This window comes from Nyctibius grandis, chromosome 7, assembly GCF_013368605.1.
Source record: "Nyctibius grandis isolate bNycGra1 chromosome 7, bNycGra1.pri, whole genome shotgun sequence".
In the NCBI taxonomy this organism is placed as follows: domain Eukaryota; kingdom Metazoa; phylum Chordata; class Aves; order Nyctibiiformes; family Nyctibiidae; genus Nyctibius; species Nyctibius grandis.
The window spans coordinates 47,647,012-47,673,413 of NC_090664.1; the positions used below are offsets into that span (position 1 = coordinate 47,647,012).

Sequence of the window (26,402 nt, forward strand, 5' to 3'; positions counted from 1 at the left end):
CAGAGCCAAGTGTGTTGATACCGTGCCTCGGTTGTGCTTTGTCTGAACTCAGGGATCACGAATCTTTAATATTTCGGGTCAGGATTGTTTGGGGGTGCTTTACCTGCCGGCAGGTTAAGCATACCGGGTGTTCGCATTGAACCAGGCACGCCGCACGTGGGCTGCACTGGAATTATTTATATTTTTGGCGGGCCCTGCGCGCGGGCTGTCTGCATTGAACCAGGCACGCCGCACGTGGGCTGCACTGGAATTACTAATTAGGCGGGTCTCTCTCTCTCTCTCTCTCTCTCTCGGGGAGCAGGGGACGGGGATTGTCTGCATTTTATTTCTAGATTTGCTCCTTTTTTGACTAATTAGGCGGGTCTCTCTCCCTCTCTCTCTCTCGGGGGGGGCGGACGGGGGGCGACTGTCTGCATTTTATTTCTAGATTTGCTTTAGAGGCGGACCTTAAATCCGGAACCCGACATTTATAAATTGGCGTAGTCGGCAGGATCCTTGAGTTTTCGGAAGGTATCAATAACTTAGAGAGAATGGGTGCAATTCTGAGTGCATTTGATGTAACGCAAGAGCAGGAGTTGGAGGACTCGGCACAGACGCCGCAGACAAAAGAGCTTTTGGTGCGGTTGTTGCAAGATCGGTTGGTAACTTTAGAGGAGAGAAACTGTGAATTGGAGGAAAGGGTTAAAACTCTGCAGGATGAAGTAGAGAATGAGCGGGAGAACGTAAGGTGTTTGCAGGAGGCTTTTGTGGAGAACTTACGTGCTTGTCACTGCAGAGGGCGACGGAGTCGTGCACAGGCAGCTGATGCAGCCCCGTCCCCTGGTGAGGATCACAAAGGGGATGGTTTGTACCGTAAGGGGGAACCAGAGGAAGCGAGGACACGATGTGATTTACCACAGGGTCCTACGCAACCCCTTCGACCGCTGGTTAAGGTCGAATACGCTTATGAGGATAGTGAGGACCATAATCCTAAGATGGTTACTAAGGAGGTGCCGTACACAGCAGCTGAATTGGCTAAGTTGAAAAGGGATTTTTCACGCAGTCCAAAGGAGTCTGAGACAGAGTATGTGTGGAGAGTGTCGTTGACTGGTGGTGATCAGATTCTGTTGAGTGAAAGAGAAGCTGAGGGATATTGGGGACCTGGAGTGTTTTTGACTACTGGTGATAATAGAGCCCCTTGGTCTCTCACTCAGCGAGCAGCTTATTGGGCTGGAGGTTTGAATCCCTTGGAGAGGGGAGATCCTCTTGCGCTTACAGGCTCGGTGGATCAGCTTGTGGAGAATGTGCACAAGGCGGCTTGTTTGCAAATGATGTATGATCGGGAATTGAAGCTTAGGCAGGAATCCCCAATGATGATACCGGTAGATCCTGAGAGGATGACTCCCCTGGTTAGAGGTTTGCCTGATTCATTGAAACCCTTAGGAATTCAGTTGCAAGGTACTATCAGAAATACCCCTCAGAGTGCACGGGTGACAGCTGCTTTAACTGGAGTTTTAACCCCGGATCGCCGTACCCCAGAACAGAAGGTGTGGACTTGGGGGGAAGTAGCTCAAGAATTGATTAACTATGGGCGAAAATATGGTCCTGTGAAATCGGAATCTAAAACTGTGAGGCGTGCGGAGGCGAAGTTTCCTCCAACGAGGCCCTCTCCCCCGAACCCGGTGAATTCAAAGAAAGATACTATATCTCACAGGAAAGCATTGTGGTTGATAGGAAAACATAAGGGAATACCCCTGAAGTGTATGAATGGGCTTAATACAGAACAGTTGGAGAAAATGGTACTAGGGTGGTCAGAGAGAGGCACGAAAGTAATTACCACTGATGAGGGATGGGTGATTAAACCACCAGAAAAACCACCAGCTAGTGTCCCTGGGGGAAGGTGCGAAATTCCCTCTGCCCCACCTTGGGTGGAGCAGGAGGTAGTTTTTAAATCTTCCCCCAGAAGGGAGGAAAACTAGTTCCTTCGCCCGTCTCTCATGAGCGGATGGGCGAAGGGTGGATGCACATTAGACAGCTCACCCTCACCCCTCGAGGTGATTTGATTTCATATTGTGTGGTGGGACCTAAACAAATACCTATTCCTTTTGTAGTGGACACTGGTGCTCAAATCTCTGCTATACAGGAGGATGATGCCCATCGATGTGGACTAAAACCTTCAAAAAAATCCCTGATGGTGTCAGATGCGTTCGGGAATGTTAAGGCACAGACGTTAGTGCGAACCTCTCTCAGACTCCCTGGGGAAGACACACCGATTACTGTAGAAATGGTAATGGGAGAATTCCCTTCAAATCTATTGGGAATGGATGTCTTAAAGGGCCGTAAGTGGACAGACAATAAGGGAGGTAACTGGATATTTGGAGTTGCCAAACTAAATTTGAGACTCCTGATTCCAGCCCCTCCCCTTCCCCCATCTGCAGTGACTAATGTGAAACCATATTCTCTACCCCTGGGAGCCAGAGAGGGCATAGCCCTTGTTTTGACAGAATTGCGGGAACAAGGAATTATAGTTCCCACGCACTCGCCTTACAACTCTCCGGTATGGCCAGTGCGAAAACCAAATGGGAAATGGCGACTGACGATTGATTATCGTCGATTGAATGCCAATACAGGACCCCTAACTGCTGCTGTGCCTAACATTGCTGAACTCATTAGTACCATTCAGGAGCAAGCCCACCCTATTTTGGCAACTATTGATGTTAAAGATATGTTTTTCATGGTTCCTCTCCAACCAGAGGATCAGGCTCGCTTTGCCTTCACTTGGGAAGGACAGCAATATACATTTACAAGGTTACCTCAAGGGTTTAAACACTCCCCAACTCTGGCACACCATGCCCTGGCCAGGGAGTTGGAACAAATCCCTCTGGAAGAGAATGTCAAAACTTATCAATACATTGATGATGTGCTAATAGGGGGAGACCAAATTGAATCTGTGGGCAGGATGCAATCAGCAATTATCACACACCTGGAAAGGTTGGGATTGCAAGTCCCACCTGAAAAGGTTCAATTGCCTGCAAATGAAGTTAAATTTCTGGGAATCTGGTGGAAAGGAGGAACTATGTGCATTCCAGATGATACTCTGCTAGCCTTAGACCAGGTAAAATTACCTACCTCAAAACGAGAACTGCAGCAAGCACTAGGAACTTTGGTATTTTGGCGAAAACATATCCCTGATTTTTCCATAATAGCTAGGCCGTTGCATAATTTGTTACGGAAAGGTGTCTCTTGGGAGTGGACCCCTGTCCACGAGGAAGCTTTACAACTACTGATATTTGAGGCTTCTAGTCACCAAGCCTTAGGTCCAATTCATCCTACCGATCCCATCCAAATTGAATGGGGGTTTGCTGAATCTGGACTATCACTTCACTTCTGGCAAAAGGGACCAGAGGGACCCCCGAGACCTGTTGGCTTTTATTCTCGTAGTTTTAAAGACGCAGAGAAACGTTATACAGTATGGGAAAAGGGATTATTTGTGGTAAGCTTAGCGCTACGAGAGGCCGAGCGCACCATTCGCCAGCAACCAATCATTCTCAGAGGCCCCTTTAAGGTAATAAAACCAATTTTAGCAGGGACCCCACCCCCTGACGGGGTGGCACAACGAGCATCTGTGCGGAAATGGTATGCACAAATTGAAAATTATTGTGGTATCTTTAATGTAACAGAAGGCACACCTAAAAAATTAGCTATACAGGAGGAATTCTCTCCAAGTCGTGAGAATAACCTCCCACCTCCTGTCATACAAGTAGCGCCTCCTTTTTCCAAACAATTACTGAATGCCTGGTTTACTGATGCCTCAGCCAAACGTGAGGGAAAAGTGTGGAAATATCGGGCCGCTGCCTTACAAGCCCAGACTGATGAGAAAATCATAACAGAAGGTGAAGGTAGTGCACAAGTGGGTGAATTAGTTGCGGTTTGGAGTGTTTTCCAACATGAGGCTCAATCTTCCTCTCCTGTCTATATCTATACTGATTCCTTTGCTGTCTTCAAGGGATGCACCGAGTGGCTTCCTTTCTAGGAGAAAAATGGGTGGGAAGTCAACCGGATACCGGTATGGCAAAAGGAAAAGTGGCAGGACATTTTAAGAATTGCCACACAAGGGAATTTTGCCATAGCCTGGGTGGCCTCTCACCAAAGCAGTGACGATCTAACTAGCCAATTGAACAATAAAGTGGACGAATTGTCTCGTCTGGCTCCCTTACAAAATGAATCAGTAACAGAAAATTGGGAGAGACTATTGGAGTGGCTACATGTCAAACGAGGACACACAGGAGCCAAAGACCTTTACTGCGAAGCACAGGCTCGAGGCTGGCCTGTCACAAGGGAGAACTGTCGAACATGTATTTCCGGGTGCAGCTTATGCCATCACCGACTCGACAGACATCCCCTAGACAGCCCTCCCCTACACATTAAAAGCGGAAAAGGACTGTGGGAAACCTGGCAAGTAGATTATATTGGACCTTTTCGCAAATCAGAAGGAAAGCAATATGTGTTAGTGGGAGTGGAAGTGATATCAGGACTGGCACAGGCAGAAGCGTTTGCCCGAGCCACCGGGGCAAACACCATCCAAGCCTTAAAAGGATGGTTTAGTTCTTTCCCAAAACCTCAATCGATTCAATCGGATAATGGCTCACATTTTTCAGCAAAGATGGTTCAGGATTGGGCAACTGAAGAGGGAATCAAATGGACTTTCCACACTCCCTACTACCCCCAAGCAAATGGGATAGTGGAAAGGACCAATGGCTTACTAAAGCGATTCCTAAAACCGCATGACCCAGGATGGGCAAACCGGTTATGGGATGCTCTCACTTTGGTGAACAACCGGTGGGGAAAATTTGGCAGCCCGAAAATTACAGCTTTTTATCCGGAGCCCCCGACAATTATACCTGCCCCCAAGGGTCCAGATCACCCCAAAAATTCAGCTTATCATCCAGGACAACCAGTACTGGTAAAACTCCCTACCGTGGGAGAAGTTCCACTGGTACTTGTTGCTCCGTTCAATGAATATGCATGGAAAGCAAAAGATGCCCTGGGAAAGGAGCATAAAATTAATACACGATGGATTGTTCCATCATTTTAACTAAAACCTCATCCGGTCCTTCCACTAATAGGACCGAGAAGTTTCTTTTTCTGTTCCTTTGCAGGTCGGAAGATAGAAGTTCAGAGAAGCAGAAGAAGAAAGCAACATTTAATGGAAGTTTTGATTGAATGTATAGTTTTAAATTGTATAGCCTTAATAATTTTTGCAATGTGCCTTTGTCACTATTGACAAATTGTTTTGGGCAGTTGTATGTTGTCTCACCTATACTGTTCAAAGCCTACCCGGCGAGAACCTTGCTTCCTTGTTCTCAGGTTTAACATGGGGAAAATGAGTTCTTGTTGTTGGGAAAATTGGTTACTCAAGCTTTTAAGCTTATTAATTGTTGGGTGTGTGGCGGACCATTTGGTCTGAAAGTTGATTGTGGATCTCCATTTCTCTTGCTCATGAGTGAATTGTGAAAAGAATCACCCTCATCTTGGCCTATGCAACACCCTGCTCCTGGTCACTATTGTATTAGTTACACCCAAAAGGGAGGGTGCTACAATCAGTCCCTGGTGGGAGAAGATTTTCTGGTCCCCCACTGATTACACTCACTTTGGGGAAATATTAGGTACAAATTGTGTTTGGAAACACTGAGCAGGAGCATGGTAATGCAAATGGGGATGGAATTAAATTAATTGCATTAACTGTGGTGTGACAGGGAACCCCTTTGACCTGGGAACCATCTGAGTCAAGGGACTGCCGCCCTGCCAGATCATGGCCAAGTCCTTTGCAAATGGGATGCGAACCCTGAAAGGTCATTATTGGTTTTGCGGGCACCATGCATTCAAAATACTACCAAAAAATTGGGCTGGGGTATGGTATATTGGGATGATATGCTTCATACTTCTAAAAATTGGCAGCTAAGAACTGGGAATCAAATTATATGATCCCCAACGAATTATTGAGTATTATGGACCCGCAACCTGAAACACCAATGAACCAATCAGCGGTGCTCGAGAGCCAATCAAGATTGGCTGGTTCTCGATTACCTGCTAACAGAAGAAGGAGTTTGTGCCAAAGTTAAATGACTGTAATTGTTTCCTGAAAATTGATGATAATGGAAATGTGTTTACACTGTATAACTTTTTCTCATTTTGTTTACATGTTATAGTTGCACTATAACTTTATCAAAAGCTATTTATCATTGTTGATGATATTGTTGTTGTTAGACTTCTGTAAAGAAGAAGAGGTGACTCATTCTGTTTATTAGAATGATACCAATCACAAGTCATTGGACTTATCTTTATTTCCTTGTATGCTTTACTCTTCCCTTGTCTTTCTTCAAAACCTATTATCTTTTTCTATCCTTACCTTTCTACCTTTCCTTGTCTCTTCCCTTTTCCTTCTTTTAACCTGTTATCTTTTTCTGTCCTAACTTTTCTACACCCCCTGGAATCGAACTTTTCTACACCCCCTGGAATCGAACTACTGACTATATGTTGATGATTTCTGAGCCACGGGGTGGTGTGGGAATCTGGCCCTTCCTTTTGAGCATTGTCTCAGAAATCGTAAACCACGTGCTCGGGCGACATCTTATGGCGGCTGCCTGGAATGCCTGAGCCTGGCAACGTGGGATGGCGCAATAAGCTAGGCGCCCGCCCTCCACCCGCCTCCGGATGCGTGTCTCCGGTGACAGCCTGGCAAGGGACCAATCCTACGGCGCAGGAACCGGACATGTCCCGCCTTCGGACCTGTGATTGGTGCGAACTGTTGACTGACGGCTCCCAGTCACATGACTCTGCCGAAAAACTCTATAAAAGAGGCTGGATCACTTCAACACGTGGGACCCTCACCGCCATCTTCCAAGTAGGAAGGAGAACATCGCTGGATCTCAGGGTGGTGAATATTTTCTTTTTCTTTCTCTTTCAACTGTTTTCTCTGTTTCTTTCTTTCCTTTATCTCTCTCTCTTTCTTTTCCTTGAATATTGAGTTGCCTCAGTGTTGGACCTAATAAAATCAGAGCCAAGTGTGTTGATACCGTGCCTCGGTTGTGCTTTGTCTGAACTCAGGGATCACGAATCTTTAATATTTCGGGTCAGGATTGTTTGGGGGTGCTTTACCTGCCGGCAGGTTAAGCATACCGGGTGTTCGCATTGAACCAGGCACGCCGCACGTGGGCTGCACTGGAATTATTTATATTTTTGGTGGGCCCTGCATGCGGGCTGTCTGCATTGAACCAGGCACGCCGCACGTGGGCTGCACTGGAATTACTAATTAGGCGGGTCTCTCTCTCTCTCTCTCTCTCTCGGGGAGCAGGGGACGGGGATTGTCTGCATTTTATTTCTAGATTTGCTCCTTTTTTGACTAATTAGGCGGGTCTCTCTCCCTCTCTCTCTCTCGGGGGGGGCGGACGGGGGGCAACTGTCTGCATTTTATTTCTAGATTTGCTTTAGAGGCGGACCTTAAATCCGGAACCCGACAGCACTGAAAAGTCTTTTTTTTTTTTTTTTTTAACGTTTAAATCAACAATGTCCATTCCAGAGATACGCGTTTCATGACATTTAGAGAAAATTGCCAGTATCTCCTTTTCTCTCTTTCTTAAAATAATAAAATGATACAGGATTGAAACCAATCACTAGCTTTTATGAGAACTAGTCAATGGCAAGTTAGTAAATTAGTTAAGGTGCAGATATCTTTCGAAACAATTCAATTACATTTATGATGGGATAAAAAATGTCCATTTGTCCCTGTAGTATTGCTGCATATGTTATGTAAGCTTTTGAACGACAATACACTATAAAGCATTATCCTCTACTCAACAGGCTACAAAGAAAAGGCCTTCGGCTATGCTCTTTTGTGGGTCATTTGAAAAAAAATCATAGCACTTATTAGTGTATGCATTCAAGAATGTAATTAAGATTCTCTCAATCTACTGTAATGAAGCTTAATGCACTCATAGCAACTGGATACAGATTACCTACATCATCTTTAAAGTGACTGACAAAACTCTAATGGCTAACACTGAGTACAGCCAAACTTTCCACGTCACACACCCCGTTCCCCAAAACAGAACACTTAAAAGATTTTTCTTTTAGCTACACGGCTTTTAATTTTAAGCACTTACTCTTATAGCTTAAAGAGTAGTTTATTCAACTTTTTTATATTTCTTCATTAATTAGGAAGCAATTTTTCCATGAGGAAGTTAGCCAATGACAACAGAAAAGGTTCAAAAACATAAAGGAAACCCAACTACCAAAGAATATTATCTTTCAAATTGCTTTTTCATCACTTCAGCAACTCCATGACAGTGCTGTAATTTTCTTTACTTGCCAAACTATTCAAATACTGACATGCAACTAACAGTTACAGAATGACTCACTTCCCAGAATTGCAAAGGAGTGGTTGCAGCATACCTCTCTCCATTTCAAAGTGCACAGTATTGGTTATACAGTAGAGAACTTAGTAAGATTAGTTACTTAGAACTCCAACGAGTATTTCCTATAGCGAAGCCTCCTTGCAATTGATTTCCACTATAATATCTCTGTACATTCCTTTACAAGAAGCAGGAATTAAACTTCAGGGAGTTTTGATTATTCTCTTAAAATAAAGATGGCAAAAAAACCAGTTCAAAACAGAGAAAGTCTAACTGTCATCACTTTAAAAAGCTGGAGTAGCTATAGAATCTCACTAATATCTCAATTCCATAACATCACATTTTAATGCCTTCCCTCCTAGTTTGATGACAGCTTTTCCCTGAAACATTGTGAGTTGAATACTAGTTATTGTGGCTTACAAATCCAGTCACGGTACATTTACATGCACGTGGCAGCAACAGCCTAATAAATTATTTTTTTCTATTTTCTTTGAAGTTATTCTTGGCAGGTGAAAATAAGAGATGCATGAATCTACTGAAAAAGAATAAAACAAAACACACATCAGAAACATCCAAAGAATAATAAACTCCCTACAACCTTATCACCATCAACCAACTTAAGATTCTATCAAATGGCAAACAAGTTATTTGTCAAAACTGGTACAAAGAGGGCCATAAGACAACCCACTTGTGAAGCTTAATGGCCAGTAACAGCTTCAACTGTTAGCTTTTTATTCATTGCCACTGCAATAAAGCTTACAGGAAATGGTATGCCCAGATCTATAAAGAAAAATGGGATAAATACATATTCTTGAAGTTTATGTACACAGCTATATATAGGTATATAACCAAAACAAAAGAATGCTTCCCAGAAAGGGGAAAACGTCATAGCATTTGTTTTTCTTGGTCCTCATTAGGACAAGAATTAACAACTTAAAAGTTGCCTTAACAATTTCACAATTGTAAATAACATTTTTTGTGTAAAAAGTTGGGTCAGAGGAAGGTTAGATTAGAAAATGAGGTATTCAAGGTGTGCAAGAGAGCAAAGACAGGTGACTTTTTCATCACTTCAGCAACACCATGACAGTGCTGTAATTTTCTTTACTTGCCAAACTATTCAAATACTGACATGCAACTAACAGTTACAGATATCAAGATAGATCAGGTCTATCTTGATTTCAGTAAAGCGTTTGACACAGTCTCCCACAGCATCCTCACAGCTAAACTGAGGAAGTGTGGTCTGGATGATCGGGTAGTGAGGTGGATTGAGAACTGGTTGAAGGAAAGAAGCCAGAGAGTGGTGGTCAATGGGACAGAGTCCAGTTGGAGGCCTGTGTCTAGTGGAGTCACTCAAGGGTTGGTACTGGGACCAGTACTATTCAACATATTCATTAATGACTTGGATGAGGGAATAGAGTGCACTGTCAGCAAGTTCGCTGATGACACAAAACTGGGAAGAGTGGCTGACACACCAGAAGGCTGCGCAGCCATTCAGAGAGACCTGGACAGGCTGGAGAGTTGGGCAGGGAGAAATTTAATGAAATATAACAAGGGCAAGTGTAGAGTCCTGCATCTGGGCAAGAACAACCCCATGTACCAGTACAAGTTGGGGGCAGACCTGGTGGAAAGCAGCATAGGGGAAATGGAACGGGGGTCCCTGTGGACAGCAGGATGACCATGAGCCAGCAGTGTGCCCTTGTGGCCAAGAAGGCCAATGGCATCCTGGGCTGTATTAGAAGGGGTGTGGTCAGCAGGTCGAGAGAGGTTCTCCTCCCCCTCTACTCCGCCCTGGTGAGGCCGCATCTGGAATATTGTGTCCAGTTCTGGGCCCCTCAGTTCAAGAAGGACAGGGAACTGCTAGAGAGAGTCCAGCGCAGAGCCACAAAGATGATTAAGGGGGTGGAACATCTCCCTTATGAGGAGAGGCTGAGGGAGCTGGGTCTCTTTAGCTTAGAGAAGAGGAGACTGAGGGGTGACCTCATTAATGTTTATAAATATGTAAAGGGCAAGTGTCATGAGGATGGAGCCAGGCTCTTCTCAGTGACATCCATTAACAGGACAAGGGGCAACGGGTGCAAGCTGGAACACAGGAGGATCCACATAAATATGAGGAAAAACTTCTTTACAGTGAGGGTGACCGAACACTGGAACAGGCTGCCCAGAGAGGTTGTGTGTAGAGGTTTGGTTGAGTGAGAAGGGGCACGATCCTGTGTCAGTCACCGAGCAGTCTGAGCAACCCAGGCTTTGAGCAAGGGTTAAGCCCAGAGCTAGCGACCTTGCACTCCCCTTGCACGGAGCAGAACAAAGAACCTCGTGGTGCCTGCTTCGCGGGAAGCAAAACTACGTCCGGGAGGGGAGGGGGCGGTCACGGCTCTGAATATGTAAACCTATGGACCAATCACAAGTGCGATCGGGGCGCGCGATTAACATATGCATAGTCTATATAACTACTGCTTTCTTTGTTAATAAACGAGAAGCTTCCATACTCACATTGAGATCGTGAAGTTTACTCCAGACCGTTCCCCAGCACCCGCGAGCGCGCCTCCCCCGGTTTTCCCCGTACTACAACTGGTAGCAGAGGATGGTTCCCTTCGGCGTGCTCTCTCCGAGACTGCGGTAAGCAGCGAAAAGGAGGTGTTGGGAAAAAGACGGCTGGGAGTGGTGATGTTCGGGTCAAATAGGGCAGAACAGACACTGGAAGGGTTGGCCACCCAGCTCCCAGAGTTCAGGTGCTGTTCAGGTTCAAGAAAGGGCAGAGCAGACACTGGAAAAAGGGCAGCCATGGAAATAGAGGCTGCAGTCATGCTGATTGCATATATCTTCTCTAAGAGAAGGAGCAAGACAGTGGAGAAACAGCTAATTAAGCTGATAAAGTTGGGCCAGCGCTGGGGACATTTTAAAGACACAGCGCTTGTATTTTCTGTGGAGGAATGGAAAGAAGTGGGAGACATTATGTGGGAAAAGACTGTTGAGAGGGACCCCGAGGAAGAAGAAATTAAGGAGGTGCGTGAACTCTGGCAAAACGTGATAGAGACCTTAAAAAATATGAGGGCAGAAGGAGAGGTCGCCCGCGCGGCTGCTGAGATGCGGCCGGCGCCGCCGGAGCCCAACCCCCCCGCTAAAACAGAAAAACCTGGGGTTCTGGCTCGTTTCTTCGGGTTACCTGCGGTTAAGGGCATGTCGGCAAACATAAAGCCATCTGTGGCTGAGGTCCGTACGGCGGTAGAAGCGGCGAGCTCCCGGGAGAAATGGCGCGGTAAGAATTTAGAGGAGGAGGCTGCGAACAAAGAACCACGTGGCGCTCCTGGGACCGCATGGCAAAGGGAGCGGAAACAGGAGGGGGAGGGGTGGTCAGCCCCTCCGGACGCTGCGCGGCTGGCCGGCGGAGAGGCGGGCGGGCTCATCCCCTCTGCGCCGCCGGAGTACCCGCCCCTCCCGCCTTCACCCTGTCAATCAACATCGCCAAGCGCCGTTGCGAAAGTGGTCTAACCGCTAGGTGTCTCGGTTTTCACCCCGGCGGCCCGGGTTCAATTCCCGGCATGGGAATCACGTGATTGGAAAATTCTTTAACAAACAAAAGCTGCAGCTACACAATATGGAGTAAAATCAGACGCTATAGCAATACCAAATATACAGGTTTAGTACTTTTTTTGCCTGTTAGTGAATGTTTTACATGTGTAAGGTTTTGGTTGAGATGTTAAATGGTGGAGGAGTACTGTGGATGTGAATGTGGGAAGTAATTTTAGTCATGTGTAATTGGTTATAGGGCCTAAGTTGCATTAATTAACTTGTTGCTGATTTATGCAACAATGCCTTGTTGCTTTGTATGCATTAATGTTTGGGTGTAAAGAGTGTGTATATCCAACAGGGAGACACAGTATTTAAATTGACCAACCTAATGTTACAACTGCTTTGAGGTGGCCTATGACTGAAGAGTGACTGCAGATTACTAAGGGACTGGTAGAGGAACAGTTAAAAGCAGGACATATCAAACCCTCAGTTAGTCCTTGGAATACACCCATTTTTGTCATCCCTAAGAAAAGTGGAAAGTGGAGATTATTACATGATTTACGGAAAATTAATGAGCAAATGCAAGCAATGGGAGCATTGCAACCAGGTATTCCGTCACCTAACATGTTACCAGCAGGATGGCATATATTGATTGTAGACTTGAAGGACTGTTTTTTCACCATATCTTTACATCCTCAGGACACCATGAGGTTTGCCTTTTCTGTTCCTGTTATCAACAAAGCGGAACCAGCTCAAAGGTATGAATGGGTAGTTCTACCGCAGGGCATGAAAAATTCACCTACGTTATGTCAGCTTTATGTGGCATGGGCACTAAAACCATTGCGCCAGCTATGGCCACAGACTATCATCTATCATTATATGGATGATATTTTGTTATGTCAGGCCGATCCTTTTTCAGAAGAAAGTCTCCACAAACTAACAACAACGTTGGCGGAGAAAGGTCTCGTGATTGCACCAGAAAAGATTCAACGAACTGATCCCTGGAAATACTTAGGATGGACAATTTCGGATGCTCAAATCCGGCCTCAAAAGGTGGAGCTACATACAGATTTGAAGAACCTGAAGGTTGTACAAACACTTCTCGGAGATATTCAGTGGGTCCGTAACTGTGTCGGTATCTCGAACACCGAGATTGCCCCCCTCACCGAACTGCTGCGACGATCACACCCTGCTGACACCATACAGCTGTCTGAGACTCAACAAAGCGCGTTGCGGTCAATCATCGCCAAATTACAAACTGCATGGTCGTCGCGACGCATTCGTGAACTACCTGTGTCTCTGCTTGTAATTAACAGTGAAAATATGGTTTGTGGTGTCATTTGTCAGTGGCAAAACAAAAAGGGGAACTCCCCCAGGGCTACAACCAATGCCACTACAAATGCCACGATAAAGATGAAGCTTTTTGGGTGTTGGAATAACAGAAAATGAGGTAAAATCTATTGTTCAAGCATGTCCGAGGTGTGGGGCTCAGGGACCAGGCATTGGTATTGGTGTAAACCCGAAGGGTTTGGCAGCACTTGAGCTATGGCAGATGGATGTAACACATATTCCAGAGTTTGGGAGACAAAAATATGTACATGTCACAAAAATATGTACATGTCACAGTAGATACCTTCTCGAGGTTAATCTGGGCATCTGCAATGTCCGGAGAAAAGGCGCAACAGGTTTGTAAACATTTGTTGGCGTGTTTTGCCGTTGTGGGGGTGCCAGAACAGATCAAAACAGATAATGGGCCAGCATACACCAGCCAAAAGTTTCGTGTATTTTTAACACGCTGGGGAGTGAAACATGTTACTGGTATACCACACTCCCCGACAGGTCAAGGGATCATCGAACGCACCCATAGAACCATAAAGGAATATTTAAGGAGACAGAAGGAGGTAGATACTGATCCAACATCGCGGTTGCATAAAGTGTTGTTTACTTTGAATCTTCTGTGTTTAACAGGGGACCGAGAAGAACCACTGGTTGTTGTACATCACCAGCAGTTGAAATTTAATAACAACACCATTATACCTCAGTTACAGGTGATTTATCGGGAACCTGCTACAGGGGAGTGGAAAGGACCGGTGCCAGTGATCCTTAGTGGCCGGGGATATATGTGCGTGGCCACTGACCAGGGACCACTTTGGGTGCCGAGCCGATCAGTAAAACCACACCTCCCCGAGAAATCGGATGGGTGATGGAACTGGTAAAAATGGTTCTTACAGGAGTTCTTGTGATTGCAGTTATATTGTTAATGTTACCATGTTTATTTTCTTGTTTGCAGAAAACGTTAATGAAACTTGTTTGTGAGCAAGCCAGGCCTGATTCACAAGAAGGGGGAATTGTAGAGGTTTGGTTGAGTGAGAAGGGGCACGATCCTGTGTCAGTCACCGAGCAGTCTGAGCAACCCAGGCTTTGAGCAAGGGTTAAGCCCAGAGCTAGCGACCTTGCACTCCCCTTGCACGGAGCAGAACAAAGAACCTCGTGGTGCCTGCTTCGCGGGAAGCAAAACTACGTCCGGGAGGGGAGGGGGCGGTCACGGCTCTGAATATGTAAACCTATGGACCAATCACAAGTGCGATCGGGGCGCGCGATTAACATATGCATAGTCTATATAACTACTGCTTTCTTTGTTAATAAACGAGAAGCTTCCATACTCACATTGAGATCGTGAAGTTTACTCCAGACCGTTCCCCAGCACCCGCGAGCGCGCCTCCCCCGGTTTTCCCCGTACTACAGTTGTGGAGTCTCCTTGTCTGAAGACATTCAAAACCCGCCTGGACGCGTTCCTGTGTGATATGATCTAGGTAATCCTGCTCCAGCAGGGGGATTGGACTAGATGATCTTTCGAGGCCCTTTCCAATCCCTAACATTCTGTGATTCTGTGTGACTTGCATGAGCGGAAGGGACGTAAAACATGCTGGCCACTATCCGTCCTGAAACAGATTCACAAAGAAGCTAACAACTTGGGAAGTTTGACAAATTCAAAGCTGGGTGCTTCAGCTATCAGCTAATAAGGCTGCTAACAACTCTAGGAAAACTGTTGAAACCTTAACATGCACCGTTACATGTATTTAATAAATGTAAACCAAAAGGTTTTTATATGTACATGTTCAGAAGCACAAAATAAAAAAAAAAAAAAAAAAAAACAAACCCTAGAGCTTAAAGTCCAGGCCATAATCTTCATTTAAAGAATATGCACATGCAAATGTGGGAACAAAACAGTGTTTGGAAGGCAAGTTTGGGGCCTTTTTCAATGAAATCCAAGAGAAAATAAAAAAACACAGCAGAGACGGAACAAGGTAGGAATACTAACAGTAATATCAGAATCATCTAGTTAATCAGTAAGGCATGGGGAGAAAACTGAATATTTCATCAGAAAATTTGCATTTCTTCTTCTTACAGAAGCTGGACCGAGAAATCCACACATGGTGAACGCCTAAGGCATTCTTGGATTAGAAACAACAGAAAAATGGTAGACAAAGCATCACTGATGGCATTAATAGCTGAATCAAGAACAGGACTATCTTGAAAAGAACAGATGCTTTAAACTGGTCAAACACCACTGACAGCATCCAACTTGTGACATTTTCTTTGGCACAAAAGACTCCCTTTTCCTAGCACAGCTTTTAGTCAAAGGTGTAAAACTGGCAGTTTTTGAACTACATGTAGATACACTTTAGCTTCACGAAGAAAACGTGGCTGAATCAGAACACCTAACAGTGACCTCGTAATATTGGGGCTATCTAGAACAAGGCTACTTTCCAACAGACATGTCTAATGACATTGCTGCCTGAAGAGCAGGCATTTCCCCCCCTGCAATCACTTGGTCTTTCAAGAATAAGACAGACATGTATCAGGGTATAAGAATTTAATCTTGCAGAATAAAGAATCTGGGAAAGCCAGCTGACCTTGGCAAACCTGAGCGTCCACGAAACTAAAGCAATTATTAGTCTCTTGATACAGAATGCCATTTAGACATTAATTCCCAATTTACTAAATGTCAGAATTCAGCCTAGCATCCTAATCAGCTGCTGCTGAAGTATTTTTACATTTTTAATTTCAGATTTTCCAGCAAATAAAGGAATTTGAAGATAGAAAGTTGAGGAAGAAGATATATTTGCAATTCTCTAGTCTCAGAGTTCTCAGGATGAAGTACAACTTGCCGCCCAGCTGCATATTCAGAGATATACAGACAGCAAATGAGCAGGAACTTTCCCTTCTGATCTCCTATAGTCACACAACCAGAGTGAAAGGAGAAGGAACAGGAAGTAGTCTGAAAGTGCTGTAAGCCACCTTGTTCATTGCTTCATCAGAAATAACATAAGATACAGTTTCAGCAAGTTTTTCTCCAAGTTTGCCCAGAAAGTAACACAAAGATACAGATTCAACAACAAACGCACATTTGTGTTTGATGCACTGGCTCAATCTAGCTACAAAGATCAGTAAGTTTGAGATGTCACAAACAAACTCTGTAATTTTTTCCGGCCAGGTCAAAAGTACCTGCTCACATTTTTTTTTTAAGCTAAAAATGTGTTTAATCGCCATGACAAGTTGGTGCATAACTACATACTGAACAATCAAGAAGCATTAACAAAAGATATTCACCTAAGGATGGCAACCCACAGCTGCTTCTGAAGACAATATTTTACTCTTTGAAGAATGGTATTTGCAAGCCCAGACTTGGAAGTCCTGCACATTTTTATTCAAGCATTTCGAGAGATATGTGTCCAACCACCGTGTACCTTTGACTGTCACTAAATAAAACAAAACACTTTAATATTTACCAAGTAACTCTTCAGCTACCTATAAGCATCAAGATCCTACTAATATATAGCAAAAGCAATATATGGTTTAAAAGATGTATATGAATCCACTACCTAATAAGCATTCTGTTGCAAATAGGGTATTGATTTATTTTCCGTGTTACTAAATTGCCAGAACAAATGTATAAAATCTGTAAAGTACTTGACTGGACCTGTACAGATCAAGATTTTTTTTTAAACTACAAATGGTAAAGACTTCCAATATGAACATTTCAGAAGGCTCCACACATCAAGACAGACCTCAGCACATGCAGAGTACTTGAAGAGACAGAAAAACTCATGAAGCACATATGCAAGAGAATGTCATCGCCAGCATTGTTCAACTAGGTCACCAGGTTGGAAAAAGGACGGCCTTCAGCGCTCTGACAAGACATGGCTGTGCAACGGTCAGCAAACAAAACCGGAAGTGAAGCTGGAATGAAAATTGGCATGTAGATGCCAGAAGCATTTCACTCGTCAGAGCACCACCTCAGTTCAACTTGAAGAGTTCTAATCAATAACCTCTAAATTCAGCAATTTCTCAACAGGAGAACAGCCAGTGATATACATTATCAAGCATGTATTTTAAAGCAGTATCTGCTGGGAACAAGGTGCTGGAATTTGAATCAATATAATTTTTGGAGGCTTTAACTCAGGAAGTCAATTTAATTAACATGCAACAAGTGTCTGGATGATAATAAAAACGTAACCTTTTCCCAGGGCTCTGTTAAACATCTCATAGAGGGATGTGACTGGGGATTAACAGCACTAGTAATATGAATTCCTACTGGTGCACACACAACATCAAACAACCAATATTTATATTTAAGCAAAAATCAGTCTTATTTCCATGCCATATCATTATTTTTTAATCTGTAGAGAATAAATAAGTGAGACAAACTGGGGGCATGGCAAACCTAAAAGATAATGTGACAAGATATTTTTATCAGTATGCGAGCAGGGCACAGGCAAATAAGTCATGTACTGAACTGAAACGGTCACATATAAGAAAAATGTAAACAAGCAATGTTTACAGATTAGGAAACTTCCCCAGGAAGATGCAAATTTGAAAAAGGCCTGAATGTACTTTGAAGACCCAGCTGAATGCAGGCTTGAATTGCAAAAGTACTAACAATGTACTAAACTTGGTCTTTGGATATATAAATGTCAAAACATATTGGAAAACACACTTTGAGGCAAAATAAGCAACTTGTAAAAAAGAACTGATAAATTGTAGAGAGGAAAACAAAGGAAACTTTTATCATCACCTGAGTATCTATCAATACAGGAAGAAAAGCTCTTCAAGGTAAAATGCAGTAGCTAGAAACTGAAGCTAGACAAACTCAGAGTAGGGAGGCACAAAAAGTTTAACAGAGAGGTTAACTAAACTCTGGGATGATCAACATACAGAATTTACCAAGGGCTAAGCTGAAATCTTTATCATTGGAACAACCTAAACTACAGTTGCTAATTCTACTAAAATTACCTCCTAATTCAAAACAGGCATCAATGCAAGGAGCTCTAGACAGATATGCTGATCACAACAGATGCCTTCTGGCCTTACTGGAGGAGAATTGATTTTCTTGCACTGCCATAGTACTATAAGAAATATTCTGCTTTCAGTAAAGCAAGCACTTATATGTTCAGAACACCAAAATAATAGGTGATTTCTTAGTCCACTCACCCAAAATACAACTAATCTCTCACAGCTGGTATATAATATATACACTTATTTTGACAGAACGCCACTTTATAGTACAAGGCAATGCACAGCAACTGCTTTCCATTTTTGGATGTCTATTTACTTTATAAAATCATACTCTGCACATAACAGGATTCGTTAGTTTTTCAACGCATCAGCATCACTCTGTTATATTTTTTACAAGATAATGTGCCATTTTGACTAAATCTTAAATCAAACTCATTAAGGCTACCAAACAGGAAGTTGAAATTACGCGATCCACGGGTTGGAAAGGACCTTAAAGATCATCTAGTTCCAACCCCCCTGCCATGGGCTGGGACACCTTCCACTAGACCAAGTTGCTCAAAGCCCCGTCCAACCTGGCCTTGAACACTGCCAGGGAGGGGGCATCCACAGCTTCTGTGGGCAACCTGTGCCAGTGTCTCACCACCCTAACAGGAAAGAATTTCTTCCTAAGATCTAATCTAAACCCATGCTCTTTCAGTTTAAAACTGTTGCCCCTCGTCCTGTCACTACATGCCCTTGTAAAAAGTCCCCCTCCTGCTTTCCTGTAGGCCCCCTTCAGGTACTGGAAGGCTGCTAGAAGGTCTCCCCAGAGCCTTTTCTTCTCCAGCCTGAACAGCCCCAACTCTCTCAGCCTGTCTTCATAGGAGAGGTGCTCCAGCCATCTCATCATCTTCGTGGCCCTCCTCTGGACTCTCTCCAACAGCTCCATGTCCTTCTTATGTTGGGGGCCCAGAGCTGGACACAGCACTGCAGGTGGGGTCTCACGAGAGCGGAGTAGAGGGGCAGAATCACCTCCATTCTAGGATTCTACGCCTTTAGTGCGCCAACAGAGGCAAAGCGCAATATCGCAGGGAACCACACGCCGCGTTTCCGAGAAGGGTTCAAGTCTCGACGCCCTCCCTGCACTCCTCCCGGCGGCAGCCATCCCCGCCGGTGCAGAGCCCTCCGCCCCTCCCATTCCGGGGTCGGACTCGAAGACCCCCCCGGCCTCTGCTGCTGCGGTTTCCCGCGGCGGGGGGGCGGGCCCGGGGCCGCGCGCGGCCGGCGGGGCGGTGGCGCCACCTGCTGGCGCGGCTGCCACACGCCCGCTCGGCGGCGAGGCCGGCGCGTCCGGCGAGCGCTGGCCCGCGCCCTCCGGGCCCCCGTTCCGCTGCGCCGCGCGGAGAAGCGCTCCCCGCGGGAGAGGAGGCGAGTGCCCGGCAGCGCCCAGCTGGGCGCCAGCCACCCAGACCTAAACTCTGAGCCGTGCATCGCCGGGTGACGGTCTGGATCCCTTCTGATACGGAGTGTCAGGACGGTGTAAGATTTTGGGGGCTACAACACAATAAGCACTGTACGCTGGCCTCCTGATTGAGATGTTTGGCACCTGATTACATTGGTTTAATGCATTAGGAGCTGATCTGGTGAAATACACGGGGGAAAAAAATAGCTGTTCTATGAGCTCGAGACAGCTATTCATCAGGTACTATTTAGCAAGAGGCTGTTAAAACTTATGGTTGAGGACATTAAATCATCAGCGTTAATGACTGTAACATCCAATTTACAGAACGGATTCCAAGAGCTTATCAAAATATTAAAAACTTGGCAAATTATTCAAACAGACATTAAGGAAAGCCAAAAAATGTCTTGTGTGTTTGTATCTTCCAGTCAACAGATGAAACAGATTCTTCTACGCTGCTTAACATGACAAGATTGTTACAGTGTTGATTTGAAAGTAATTTTAAAATATTTTGCCAACAGGCAGTACTATAATGGACCAAAAAGAAAATCCCTCAAAGTATCTCTTGACTGCAAAATACCGAGCTCCTGTCTCCCCTCTGACCACATTCCTCAGTGTAACACTCATCTTCCGTAACAGAATCACTTCAACAAAACAGAGCGCTGAACAACCTCAGCCATTAAACAGTACAGTCAGTTTTGGGACTCCTGAAAGTCAGAGTGTATTTGATGAAAAAGCCTATGTCAATACTAAAAACTCATTCAAAGTACAAAATGGAGACAGACAATACAACAGACAAATACGAAGACAATTAAAAGCTGGAATAAGAGTGACCTAAGAGGTTGCTCAAGGTCTATTTCATTCATAAAAAAATAAACTCCCTGATAGTTTATAGGTCTCAGTGACAGAGGTCAAAATACCAGCTAACAGCTTTTACAGTATGCACCACCACCCCAGATCAACATAATTTGGTCTCAGCATACATATGGAAAAACACTAATGTCAATCATGTTCCTTTCTCTGAAAAAAAAATCTCCTAGGACAAAGCAATTAATGAGTTCAGAAAAAAATGGAGGCACCAATGAACACAAAAACTTCCAACTTTTACAAGTCATTCTAGAAAAGCGATAGAAGAGTACAAAAATGATGGCATGAAACAATTCTAGGATGCAGACCACAAAATTAAGCTTACTCTTCTATGAGGAGAGGGTGGCTACTCATATGGGATGATTCTCATGCACCAAATAACTTAAGATGAGGAGTCTGGGATAGGGTGGCTTAAAGAGGTTTTACTTTACATATAGGTCAGCCAACAGCTGGAAAATGAGAAAGCGGATACTGAAACTCAGTCATAATGCAAACTACATATATGAATTAAGAAAAAATAGAAACATGAATAAATGTTTGTGGTTTTTGTTTTGAGCTAGGACTAACAATCACCTTTTATTCTTAAGACAGGAGGTGAAATTTGGTTTTGGAACAGTCAAGTTCAAACATTTCAAAATCTTAAAAAAAAGATTCGCTTCCTTGGCTAAAGTATTTCAAAGTTACTCCTGCATTTTCCATGTATCAAAGCCCTGATGAACAGAAAGGTAAGTCAACAGCATAACACAGATCCTCATGACTACATTTGCCCATATTCAACAGTAGCCAGTATAAAAACTTAAAGCCTAAATTGGCAACTAAAAACATTACATCAAAACAACTGTTTTGACAGAACATGGTAATCAGTGCCCTTACTTTAATTTCTTATGTACAAATTAGAAGCTTTAGCTTAAAGAGTAAAAATTAATCCTGCTTTTTTTTTCTCCCCACTGGTTCCAAAGAAGTAACTTTTATTTCACACTGCGCATCATGACAAGCAGAGGTAATCTGCTTGATCGACTGCATTACAGCAATACCCCTAATCTACAGGCATAACCGACGCCAAAAAAAAACCTCATACCTTAAATTACCTTTAATTATAAGGAGTTTTGTACTGCTGTGTTACATTTGAAGGAGGACAGTTAGGGGATTCTGTGAAAATCAGTCTCATAAAACAGGGAATGAACTTAGTACCTCAAAAAGAGCACAGGAACAGTTTTCTTCAGATGAGCAGCTGAATACATTTATACTTTTGGAACTTGTAAAAACCCGTGAAGGAACCATCACTTACTCTGTGTGGCCCTGAAAGACATTCACAGAATGGATAGAAGGATCTCTGAAATCCCACAGACGGAACGTTGTATCGCGTGATGATGTCACCACAAGACGTTGGGTGGGATGTGTACAACAATGTGTTAGCTCTTGGTCATGCCCTACAATCACAGATGAGAGCATGTAAGGTAATGAAAATAAGACTTTTCATTCCCACATACTCTTCGAATAAAATGCTGACCATTTTTTTCTTTTTTCCCCAACCAGTAAAAGAGTAACAGCAATGATTCTGAACTCTAGTATTACTACTGCTGTAAAAGTCTAGAACCATATTCAAAAGCAAAAAAAACCCACTACTCATTTCACATGATTATTAAGTAGAGATAGGATGTCATGAACACAGCAAAAGCATTTTGCAAGAACTAAAATTTGGCTACATTCAGTTTACAAGCAACTACTTCATAGGATATTATCACAACCTTAATAGAACACAGATTCATGCTCAGAGGATTAACAAGGTTGGAATTTTAGAAACCATTACAACACTGAGCAGCAGCTCAAGTCTTGTACACACTCAAACCATACTCCAGAGAAACTACTTTTTCTAATGTTTCAATATCTACAAATAATCCTACATATAAAAATAAACCACCAGTTTCCCTTTAGGTGAGTGAACAAATACCTGTAAGAGAATGGACAAGTTCGGAAGTCTCCACATCATACAGATTGGCTGTCCTATCCCACGACGCTGTCACAGCTTGCTTCCCCCCAACAAGCCAGTCGGCTGCTATGACCACTCCTTGATGGCTTTTGAGTGAAGTTAACGGGCCTCTGACAGTGGGACAATCACTAGAACCATCTCCATCTCCATCAGGTTCATCTTTATCTGAGAACTCAACTTCATCTTCTCCAGACATTTGCTATAAAACGCAAGAGAAAAAAGATTTAGAAAAAATGGGAAGGAATGTCTCTAAGTTACATTTTACAGTGTAAATGCTTCCCAGTCCCCTTGATGTGAATGTGGGTAACTTAAGTCTGTAGAATCCAGCCTACTCAGGTATACACTATGAAAAACTTAGTTGAAGGAATAATACCAGCGAGTTAAATGCAGTTTTAATAACCACTTCATTTTAAAAATCTCTATTGAACTGTTTAGCTCTGAATATCTGTCCCCTTTACTATCTGCTAAGTCTTTTATATTCCCCTTACTGTATTACCCTCAAGTTTCACTGCAGCACATGTATCAGGGGACTTTTCTTCCTTTCAATTTTTAAGAGTAGGAAGCATCTAACAGGACACTGACTATTTTAATCTTTGGGAAGATAATCACTTACAGCCATATTTTTATCCATTAGAACCAAAATCATTACATCAATATTCATCTGCTGGTTGATACATAGGCATCACGCAGTGCTGATGTAAACTGGATACAAAATAAATTATTTTGCTAACCATGAAGCATCGATCTCTGAACCCTGTTTCATTTATGCAAGACAAATATGCTTTTCTTTCGTGATATTTGGATGTGAAAAAGATAACATTTGTACTGCTCTTTCAAAATGGAAATGCCAAATCAAATAAACTGAATCAAAACATTTTCCATTCAGAAATCTATCTCATATTATACAGCCAACTCTTGCCCCTACTCAGCTTACAGAGAAGCTCATGCTCTCAACTGTGTTTGTTTTCACAATTTAGTAAGCATGCTTTTAAGTCAAATACAGCATTTGACAGTCTACAATAAATACTGACTAAATAAAAGCCTGGGCACAACAACCTCAGATAGCGTGATAAGTGCTGGCAAGGGTTGATTAGAAATAAAATTTAAAGATAAAATTAACTAAATGCCAAAAATACAAGTCTTTACCATCAGTTTTAAATTTGTAGCAACTATAGCTAATATAGGTGCCTCAATAAATTAAGCTACAAGAATTTAACTAGTTTTAAAAGAACATCATTATTATTTAGTATTTGAGTTATTACAAAAAAAATTACTTGACAGTTCATTTACTTACACATTTATTACCTTGAACAAAAAGCCAAGGTACTTGCAGCTGCATATTCTATTCTGCACCATAGATCTTTGAAAACATGAAACGAGTCTTTTTCAAAAGAAAGGTTGAAATATATCTGTTAAACTAAAACCTTAAAATCCCACCTTTTGCAATCCTGAAATCATGCAATTTTAAAATTATGTATACATTTAACATCCAGTCTTATCATAAAACCTGTATCTGATGAAATTGCTGTGCAATTAGTTTAGTTGCAGTAAGTTGATTGCTTACGTTGCAGTCTGCAGTTGGCTGAGGTGTAGGCAACTGTACCATGTACCTCCAGATGTGAGCTGTCTGGTCTCCAGATGCTGCACAAGGGAAAGAGAGGGAAAAAGAGAGAGAGAGAGAGAGACTAAATAAGAGCATTTCCTTGGACAATAAAAACAAGCTTTAACATTACATTTGGCAATACTGTCTGAGGTGCATCTTTTTCTAACAGATAACCTCATGACCATTTTGGTAAGCAAGTCTCAACATTAACGGTTACTTTCCTGGCTTCAATACTGATAACAACATAACTCAAGCAAAATATAAGCAGCTACCAAATTAATCATTTCTACAGTGAAAACATCCACTTAATACTACACATCAGAACAGAAGTATCACTGCTGTTCTAATATGTAACACCTGAAGAACGCATTTAATACATCAACAGGTGCCATCCTTTTTTTGCTATTTCTCAAAATACTGGGGTTCCCCTTCATTCAATGATTTCTTCCCATACAGGTTTTTAGTGTGGTTTTAATGAGAAACCCAAAAGAGCAAGTGTGAAGCTATTCTGCTTCTGCCTTAAGCAACTCAGCCTAACTAGCACCAGTTTACAGCTCAGCAGGTACCATCTGATTTTACACTTCATTTGTTTTTGAAAGAGACTTATCCATTATTAACTAAGGAAAAACACAAGATTCTCCTTGTTACAGACAAAACAAACATGCTCTAATACCAACAGGTAGAGTGTTGAGACTTCCAGATTGAGAAGAAAATGTCTGTTATGAGTACGCACAGATCTAGCAAGCACATGAAAGCACTAGGAAAAATATCTCATCTAATAGACCAAGTAAGAAGGGTAGAAGAAAGGTCAGAAATGTTGTATGATTTCTGGTGTCAATATCCTGGACCAGGGAAGAAAGTTTTTTATTTTGATCAATTGTAAATCAGTCAAGTGACACTGAAGAACAGGTCCCCTGAAAATTTCAATGGAAATACTTTGCAGAACCACCTCTCAGAAAAATACTTTTGTATTGGCTACTTTTGTTTGGTTTGTCTTGTTTTTTTATAATTCAGATTATATAGCAACATTGTTTATGGTACTGAAACATTGACTAAAGTTAGCATATGAAAACAGGAAAATCCAAACAGCTGAACTTAAGCCACTCTTAGCCTAGATAGAAGGCATTCTACTCCCTACCTTCCTTTAAAGTAGTCACTGTAGATGCAGAAAGAAGCAGTGTTTTAATTTCTAACCTCAATAATAACTATCTTCATTTTACAATTACTTACCCAACAGCAGCAAATTGAATCCAGATTTCTTTAATCCCAAAGCTGGTGCCCTAATTTCTGGACTGTATGAACCACAGTATTAACCACATTAGACAGTTTTCAAACCTGAAGCTGTACTGATAATATTCTCATTCCTGAAAACACCTTTACGCTAACCATCATATTTTCAAGCTCTTTCTTCTGAACACTCAATATCATAACATTCTTTTCCTTCTGGAAATATAATTTATTTCAAAAGGGTTAAGATGTACGATTCCGTGTGTCTGTTTTGGAGCAGGTAAGCACAAATGACAATGATATGACAAACACAGATGGAAAGACTGAGCTCTGATTTATTAGGCCTTAAAATATAAAAATAATTCAATCAACAAGGATGCTAGCGAGTGACACTTATTTTTCCATTATGATTAACACGCTCAGCATATGAAAAAACTTTACATACCTGTAAGAGCCACTTGCTCAGTTGGATGGAACTTTATGGAATTTACTGTGTAAAACAAACAAAAGTTTTAAGGTAGTACACTAAAAGAATTATTTGGCACTGTTTTATCATTGAAAGCATTGAAAAATCAAGAAGTCTTCAGTTTTAAGTAATTTTCTGTAGGACAGAAATCTCTTGATAAACCACAGTGGTATTTTTTTTTGAGTACAAAAACCTCTGCGATATCAAGGAAATCAGCTACAGTTGATTATAGAACAATACATATTTTCTAGCAAGTTATTTCCCGAATCTAGTGTAAGTGTTTCGTGTTATAAAGGATAAACAAACCACATTCAAACAATCTTGTGTAAGCTGACAGGAGATAATGCTCTGAACTTCCATAAAGAGAATTTAAGTATTCATAACTATTTCTAACATCATGAAAACTTACTATATATGACCATCAACTTTCTGATTATTGCTTAAGAATGCAAGAACAAATGCCAAAAAACCTAATGCAAATAATACAAATTAGATTTCAGTCCTGCAACCATATGCAATCAGAACATGATTGTTTTAAAATAGTCCTGCAGGAATTCTATCAGCCTACAAAGCTGCTCTTCATTTTTTATTTCAGTGCATAAGATTCAATA

At 42.6% G+C, this 26,402-nt stretch overlaps 2 protein-coding genes across 3 annotated transcripts in view; one reads left to right on the top strand and one right to left on the bottom strand.

The window, feature by feature from the left end:
* The window catches only part of WDR37 (WD repeat domain 37), a 62,086-nt gene that overhangs the window by 10,118 nt on the left and 25,566 nt on the right, over positions 1-26,402 (bottom strand). For both annotated transcript variants that reach the window (XM_068405418.1, XM_068405417.1), the window contains 4 exons: positions 25,771-25,815; positions 24,060-24,136; positions 22,457-22,694; positions 21,794-21,935 (listed from right to left, as the gene is read on the bottom strand). In XM_068405418.1, coding sequence (XP_068261519.1) covers positions 21,794-21,935; positions 22,457-22,694; positions 24,060-24,136; positions 25,771-25,815 — 502 coding nt within the window. The remainder of the gene's footprint in view (positions 1-21,793; positions 21,936-22,456; positions 22,695-24,059; positions 24,137-25,770; positions 25,816-26,402) is intronic.
* Positions 964-1,962, top strand: LOC137665956 (uncharacterized). Its single transcript, XM_068405484.1, has one exon. It carries the CDS (start codon positions 975-977, stop codon positions 1,956-1,958), a length of 984 nt encoding a protein of 327 aa, XP_068261585.1. The 5' UTR covers positions 964-974; the 3' UTR covers positions 1,959-1,962.